Source organism: Mandrillus leucophaeus, unplaced genomic scaffold (genome assembly GCF_000951045.1).
Source record: "Mandrillus leucophaeus isolate KB7577 unplaced genomic scaffold, Mleu.le_1.0 Scaffold1, whole genome shotgun sequence".
Taxonomy (NCBI): Eukaryota; Metazoa; Chordata; class Mammalia; order Primates; family Cercopithecidae; genus Mandrillus; species Mandrillus leucophaeus.
Genome location: NW_012098097.1, coordinates 905,077 through 913,121, shown reverse-complemented (window position 1 = coordinate 913,121; position 8,045 = coordinate 905,077). Strand labels below are relative to the sequence as shown.

The 8,045-nt window shown below is 48.8% G+C and overlaps 1 protein-coding gene across 2 annotated transcripts in view; it reads left to right on the top strand.

The window, feature by feature from the left end:
* The first annotated feature begins 5,236 nt into the window (after window positions 1–5,236).
* Window positions 5,237–8,045, top strand: part of FAM20A (family with sequence similarity 20, member A) — a 65,106-nt gene continuing 62,297 nt past the window's right edge. The window contains exon 1 of one of the 2 annotated variants that reach the window (XM_011976819.1): window positions 5,237–5,616. In XM_011976819.1, the coding sequence (XP_011832209.1) occupies window positions 5,237–5,616 (380 nt within the window). The remainder of the gene's footprint in view (window positions 5,617–8,045) is intronic. The other variant, XM_011977485.1, reaches the window with a different exon arrangement.

The window sequence follows — 8,045 nt, the reverse complement described above, 5'->3', positions numbered from 1 at the left end:
TGGCTCATGCCTGTAATCCCAACACTTTGGAAGGCTGAAACAGGCAGATAGCTTGAGCTCAGGAGTTGGAAACCAGCCTGAGCAACATGGTGAAATCCCATAAAAAAAAAAAAAAAAATTAGCCAGGCCTGGTGGCAGGAGCCTGTAGTCTCAGCTTCTTAGAAGACTGAGAGGTGGAAGGATCACTTGAGGCCAGGAGTTCAAGGCTGCCATGAGCCAGATCACGCTCTGCCACTTGCATACCAGCCTGGGTGACAGAGAAAGACGCTGTATATTTAAAAACAAACAAACAAACAAAACATAATGGATGTTTAACCTAACACTTACGTAGATGTTCTAACTTAACACTTATCTTGAGCTAGATTCTACATATTTATGTTTTTATTTTATTTTCCAAACCACTTCCCACCTCCATATATGAACACACATAAACCCATAAACACCATTTATTCTACAGGAATTCATTAATTCTCATTTGTATGCCTTGCTGTGTCTAAGATCCTACGAAGGCAGGAAATTGAAAAAGAAAACATGTTACCCTTGAACTCATGGAGTTATAGTCTAGTATAGAAAACCAACCACACAAACAAAAACCAACTAGTCATGTTCTGAGAAACACGGGAATGTGGGCAAGACAAAAATAGAGTCTCACCTTCGCAGACTGAGGAACTCGGTGTTTAAATGCTGACTCTATTGTTTTCATGATTTAACTCCTGCCAGTAGAGAGCTTGATATTTAACTAGACTGAAAGGAAACACAACTGCCCTTTGCATTTGCTCCTCTTAATGCACGCAATGGCACAGATTGCTCCTCTACTCTGTGTACGGCCTCATACTTCTTTCCCATTGGCTTGTGAGCACAGATATAGCTTGACTCTTTGATGATCACAAAAGACTCTTGAAGGCAGGAAGGCACTGTGTCATATATTTCTTTGTGTCTCCTACAGGGTCCAAAGCTATGTCATCTTATTGTAAAAAATAATTTAGCCCCTACTGTGTACTAGGCCCTACGTGAGATTCTACAGTTGTAGAGATGGCCGATATCCCTGACTTGACTCAGAAAACATTTCTTGAGCATTCCCCAGATGATAGGCCCCATCCTTAGAGTTCTGTGTACATATATAAGTAGCATTCTCCTTCTACACTCAGGAGAGTGCTCCAGTGAAGAGGGCAGACATGTATACTGTGTAAATTTGCAATGGCTGCTGTAACAAAGCACCACAAACTTGGTGGCTTAAACAACAGAAATGTATTTATTGTCTCACAGTTCTAGAATTATAAATCCAAGTTCAAGGTGTCAGTAGAGTTGGTCTCTTCTGAGGGCTGTGAGGGATAAATTTGTTCCATGCCTCTTACCTAGCTTCTTGTGTTTGCTGGCAGTCTTTGGTGTTCCTTGGCTCATAGAAGAATTGCCCAATCTGCCATTATCTTCACATGGCATTCTCCCTGTATGCATGTCTTTGTGTCCCGATTTCTCCTTTCTATAAGGACACCAGTCATATTGCATTAACGGTCCACTCTACGCTAGTATGAGATCATCTTAACTAACTTAACTACAACAACCCTATTTCCAAATAAGGCAACACTCTGAAGTATTGGAGGTTAGGATTTCAACATGTGAATGTGAGAGGGGGATATAGTCAACCCATAACACATACTAAAAAGGAAACCCAACATGGCCAATGCTGTAATATGGGAATATATGAGGAGCTATGGGGACACATGAGAGCACATGGCACTGAGTTTAGTGGGTATGAGGACAAGCATCAGAGAAAAATCGGACAAATGGCCAAAGTTTGGGTGGATCAGTGGGTGTTTTCCAGGTGGGGAAAGGAGAAAGAGCTTTTGATTAAAGACACATCTGTGAGAGGTTGGAGCACTTGGGAATTGCAGAAAATCTTATGGGGTGAAGAGACCAAAGAGGGGGCATATAAAGAAGAAGAGAGGTAGAAGCCAGACCACCAAGAGCTATGTCACAATGAGTGACCTAATCTGGAAACAAGGAGAAGCTCAGGGGGTTTTCAGGAGGAGAACATCCTGGTTGCATCAGGATACCAGAAGTCTCACTCTGGCAAGAGTGCAGGTGGGCACTGAAATAGGGTACCATGGAAGCAGAGAGACCGTTAGAAGCCTATTTGCAAGTCTGAGTAAGAGATTATGAGGCTCTAGATACATCAAGATCAGTAGACACGGAAAAGGAGGGAGGGGCTTCCAACGAAAGATATTAAACAGAACGATGGGTCCCAGCAAACAGAAATTTAGGATAACTTCAGCGTGAATAGAGAGGATGTATGTGAGGCTGACGAGCGCGCCAGGGCCCAAGACATGGAAGATCAGAGGAGCAGGAGAAGGCTCATTTCTAGGAGGGGGAAAGACAGATTGGAGGCAAACCTGAGGATGCCAACATCCTATTGGCCAATCCTACTGGTAGGATTTCCACTCTCCTATCCCAGCTTCATTCACACTTAATATCTAACTCCCGCATGCAGTTCTGCACTTGCCCTTGACCTTCAAAGGGCATGGAAAATATGTTTACATAATTTCCAAGCGAGTAACACTGTCGTTCCCTAAATTGGGGCCAGAAAAAAAAGAGTCTACTGAGGGAGTATGACCCCATGGGTTGAGGAGAATTGAAGTCACAAGACCTGCAGTGTCATCACATCCACGTCCTTTGCCAGCCCAGAAAAACGCTCACCAGTTTGCCACACAGTTATTGCAGATACAACACCACCGTTCAGTGCCTGACTTCTTCATTCGCTGGCCATGACATCTAATTAAACACATTAGAAGTTGCAACGTCTCTCAGAAATTGGAAACTGGTTAAAATTTAATTCTGGATTAAAAAGGAGGAGGTTCTAGAACCCCTCAAAATGCCCACCATCATACCCAGAGGAGTGGAGTAGCTGGGAATAGTATCATCTTGGGCTTTTTCACTTGGACCGGGCACTCAGGTCACAATGTTGCGCCCCTGAAAGTAGGTTCCTTCCTGCTATCTTCCTTTTCCATCCTTTTCTGTTTTTGTCCTAGCGATGAGCAGTCTCTAACCTAGCCTAGTACACTACAGAAACTAGTAAGTAATCATAATGACAGCAAACACATGTTTCACATTTATTTAGGATGAGTTAGGGGCTCTTCTAAGCAACGTATACACAGTCAAGTGCCACATAACATTTTAGTCAATGCAGTGATGGTCCTATAAGATTACAATACTGTATTTTTACTGTATGTTTCCTATGTTTAGATACACAAGTACTCACCACTGTGCTCCAACTCCCTACAGCATTCAGTAGTCATATGCTGTACAGGTTTGTACCTAGGATCAGTAGGCTATGCCATATAGCCTCAGTGTGTAGTAGGCTGAACCAACTAGGTTTGTGTAACTACACCCTGATGTTCACGCGCACAGGAAAATTGCCTGAGGATGCATTTCTCAGACGTGACACATAATTGTACTTCAATTCATTTAAATCTCATAACAACTTTAGGAGGTAGGTTCCATCATTATCTTCATTTACAGATGAGGAGACTGCGAAGTCCCGAAGAAACCTTCCACTGAACCACGGAGAAAAGAACTCTGGTCTGAACCCACAAGTCAAAGTATGTCTGAAGGTTCTTAATTCCAGCAAGGGAAGGGAGGAGGTTAAAGAGTAGAATTAACTTACATGGGAAGATCTGCAGCCTGGGCAAGCAGCTTCTGGTGGATTTCCTGAACATTCAGCAGGGTGGGGCCGCCTCTCCAATCAGACTTACACTTTACTATACTATGGGATCGTTAAATAGAGGAGCCAGGAGTTCAGGACTCCCTCCCTCTTCCTCAAAAGGAAAATTGGGTGTGGGGAGGGTACATTACCTCACAGGATATCGGAGAAAGCCTAAATGTGTCCTCCAGTGATTCATTTGGGTGGACTACTTTCACACCAAGCTAAACTCAAAAGTTCGGAGTGGGGTCATCAGGGCCTCTCCCTCCCTGAGTGCAAGAAACATTTCCTCTTTTTAAAGTACAGGCAGAGTTGGAATCAAACTCCTTCCAAACAGGAAATCAGCAAGATTCTAGGTAAAACTGATGCCTTACTTTTAAAGGTCAAGCTCTTTCCTTCACCAAGAGGTGTTTCCTGAGCACCTACTATGTGCCAGGCATGTGGTATGTAGTTGCAATGAATCTTGATGTGTTCTGTGCCCTGCAGGGGAGCGGAGATGGAAGGGAACACAAAGAAAGAACAGATACCAACACAGCCACCCCCGCTTCCCCCAACCCCCCACACATACCCATTTGGCAAAGCTTACAGGGGAAAACATGGTTTTAGGGGGCTTGTGGGGTTTTTTTCTAAAAAAAAAAAAAAAAAAATAGAAATGGTAAAAAGAGGCTTCGACCCCTCGCGTCCCTTAAAGTGACTGGACGGAGACCTGGGCGGGGAAAGTTGGAGGCCCGAGCGAGGGGGAGGGCGCAGGCAGTGGGTGGGTGACAAGGTGCAAGGGCAGCGCCGGCCTCGGGAGTTGGCCGTCAGCTGCGCCAGAGGCAGGTGCCAGCGGAGAGTGGGCGGGGGTGCCGGCGCCAGGCCAGGCTCAGGGAGGCCCCACGCTACCTCTGCCTCTAGGAGTTCAGGCGCGCAGACAAGCTCCCGGAGCCGCTCCTGCTTCGCCAACTCCCCACTTGCGCCACCCGTGCCAGCCAGGGGCACTGGCGTCTCCGCCGCCCGCAGAAGGAGTCGCGGGAGCACTAGCAGCCGCCGCCGAACGACAGCATCCTCAGGAGAGACGCCCGGGCTCTGCAGCCAGCTGCCTCCGCCCGCCCTCCGCGCTGCTCTTCGTGGTCGTTCCCCCTGCCCCTGCTCCGTCGCCAGTCCGCCCGCGGCGGTAGCCGGCGCCCGCGCCCAGGGGCCCTTCACCTGCTGCGGGCGCCCGGGCGGGCGGGCGCAGGGGAGACAAGGCGCAAGAAGCGGGCACCCCGGGAACCCCATTCCCTCGGCTTACTCGGCGCGGAGAAGCAACGCGCGCTGACACCGAGAGCCCCGGTGCTCCGTGCACCTGGTCCCCAAGTTCAGGAGCGACACCCCTCCACTGGGACCTAGCCCGCGCAGGGATCATTCCAGTCCCATTGACCCCGGCCCGCCTGCGGGACTCCAGGCGCCTCTTCTGCCCGCTCGCCGCGAGCCCTCCCGGGACCCCGGAGACAGCTTGCCTGCCCCCGGCGTCCCCCTCGGCCGGCACGCCCCACCGCTCCGCGCCCCGGCTGGGCCATGCCCGGGCTGCGCCGGGACCGCCTGCTGACTCTGCTGCTGCTGGGCGCACTGCTCTCCGCCGACCTCTACTTTCACCTCTGGCCCCAAGTGCAGCGCCAGCTGCGGCCCCGGGAGCGCCCGCGGGGGTGCCCGTGCACCGGCCGCGCCGCAGCCGCCTCGGACCCCGGCACTATTGTGCACAACTTTTCCCGAGCCGAGCCCGGGACTGAACCAGCCGGCGGCAGCCGCAGCGGCTCGAGCTCCAAGCTACAGGCCCTCTTCGCCCACCCGCTGTACAACGTCCCGGAGGAGCCGCCTCTGGTGGGAGCCGAGGACTCGCTCCTGGCCAGCCAGGAGGCGCTGCGGTATTACCGGAGGAAGGTGGCCCGCTGGAACAGGTGAGGACCCCGCCCGGGACGCGGGAGAGCGGGCGCTCTGAACGGGGCCTCCCGGCGCCCCAGTCTCCAGTCCCCTGCAGCCCCCTGCCCAGGGCTGCAGCGGCTCCACCCACGGCTCCCGCCTTGGCGCTGGGCTTTGGGTGTGTTCCCCACCCGAACCCCACCAGCTGTTCCAGACCTCACAGTCCAGTCCTGGAGTCAGATAGTGCGAGGAAAAGTTTCTATGCAGCCGCGCGGCGAAGAAACGCTCTCAGCCCCTCCCCTTGAGCGCCTGGGTCGTCATTGAGCCCCACTCCTGCTCCCTGGTCCATTCCCAATCCCCTCTCTCTGTCCTGATGTGGAGGACAGCCGCCGCTGGACTTTGAGTTTCCAGAATGAGGCCCCAAACAGGGCGTCTCCAGAGCTACTTGGAATTCAGCACTTAACCGTGCTCTTTGGGTAAACCTGGGCGCCTTCCAGAAAGCATGCTTCTCCCTCAAACCCAGTTATTGCCCTTTCCTTATTCCTCTGCCCAGTTTCAGAGATCAAAAAGGGGTCACCTGGGGCAGGAAGTAAATGGTCAGTTCTCTGCCGCAGCCACCCCATTGTTCACATTTAAAACGCGGCTTTGGCCCCTCCAGCAAGTGTTAACAACTTGAAGGCAGTTTTATCTTGTACGATCCGGGTGATTTGGCCTGACTTGGATCTGCGGCTTGATGCTTCCACAGAGGAGATAAAAATCTTCTAGGGAATTTTTAAAACCCAAAGCAAAATACAGAGGAAAAAAAAATCAAATATATTTAGGATAAAATTAAGAAGAATCTTTTTGGAAAAGGATGGGGGTGTTGGGGAAGGCAGCATGCTCATTACTGACATCCCTTGCTAATGGCAGGAAGCCTTCGTATGAGTTAAGGACTCTGTTTTGAAGTCTAAATACCACTCACATTCAGAGTTCACTATCGCACCACACCCATCGCTTTACTTGATACAAGAAATTTCAAAGTAAGATGTCATGGGTGGTTTTATAGTCCTTCCAGAGGATGAGCAGACCATAAATCTCTCTTGAAACTCAGAGCTGGGCCGATTTAACTGTTTGCTCATTATTCTGTAATGCTGAGATTGGAGGGGAAAAAAAAAAAAAACCTTCAGGAAAATTTTGCAAAGGAAGAAGTTGAGTTATTGGCTGAATCACTGTGGTGAATTTCAGTAGTAAGTCTATGGCTCATGATTTTATGTTAGAAAGAAAGTGATTCTCAATTCCACTGTTAACTGCGTGCAGTAATAAATGGCAGTTTGAGATTGCTTCTCAGACACTGTCATTTTCAATATTATCTTTATTTCATCAATAACATGGAAGTTTGGATTAGTGAACCAGGAAACGTTGCCCTTAGAAAAAGTATCTACATGTCTACTATGGATCTGAGAATGAGAGACTGGACAAAGTCACTTGCTTTTGTAAATGTGATCAGCATTCATTCAGTAACATTTCTGTGGTCTTAAACTTCCCGGTGTTACTTTGGACCCGAAGCAAAGTCCAGGGGCATATTATGGCAGAAAAGCAAAAATCTTTCTCACGAAGCTGTTTTACAATCAGTTTTAAGCTTGATTTCTACATCATTATGTGTCAAAAAAAAGACCAAAAAGAAAAGAAAAAAAAAAAAACTTACAAAAGCACACATACTTTCTGACCAGAAATCATCTTGGTCATTTAACAGAAGATCAAGTGGGGGCTGGTGACCTTGCTATATTCAGAGATCACAGACTAGGTTTGTGCGGTTGGTCAAATGTGACATTTTCCCAAGTAAGGTTTGTGGGCCATAACAGGAGGACCCGCTGCACTTATAAATGTTAAAACTGGACCTCAGAGGCAGAGAACACTCTCCCTTCACCCAAACTGGATAGTAATTATTAACATGAAGATATTAATAAGCAGATGTGTTGTTACTCATATCAGGGTTAAAAATGAAACACAAGGCCGGGCACGGTGGCTCACACCTCTAATCCCAACATTTTGGGAGGCAGAGGCAGAGGGAGGATCACTTGAGTCCAGGAGTTCAAGATGAGCTTGGGCAACATAGCAAGATGTCGTCTCAAAAAAAAAAAAAAATAGCCAGTGGTGGCACATACCTGTAGTCCTAGTCACTTGAGGGTCTGAGACAGAAGGATTGCTTGAGCCCAGAAGGTTGAGGCTGCAGTGAGCCATGATTGTGCCACTGCACTCCAGCTTAGGTGACAGAGTGAGACCTTGTCTCAGAAAAAAAAAAAAAAGAAGATTCATTAGCCAGGGTGAATTTGAGCCACACTCAGAGTTCTGTTGTGAGAGGGAGTCACTCATTACCTTAAATGAGAGTGCTCCCCTGCCGAATATGAGGACATAGCATTGCTGATGAAGACAGGGGGCCTGCTATAATGTGCAGGGTCAAGGACACCCCCAGATCCCAGCAACAGAC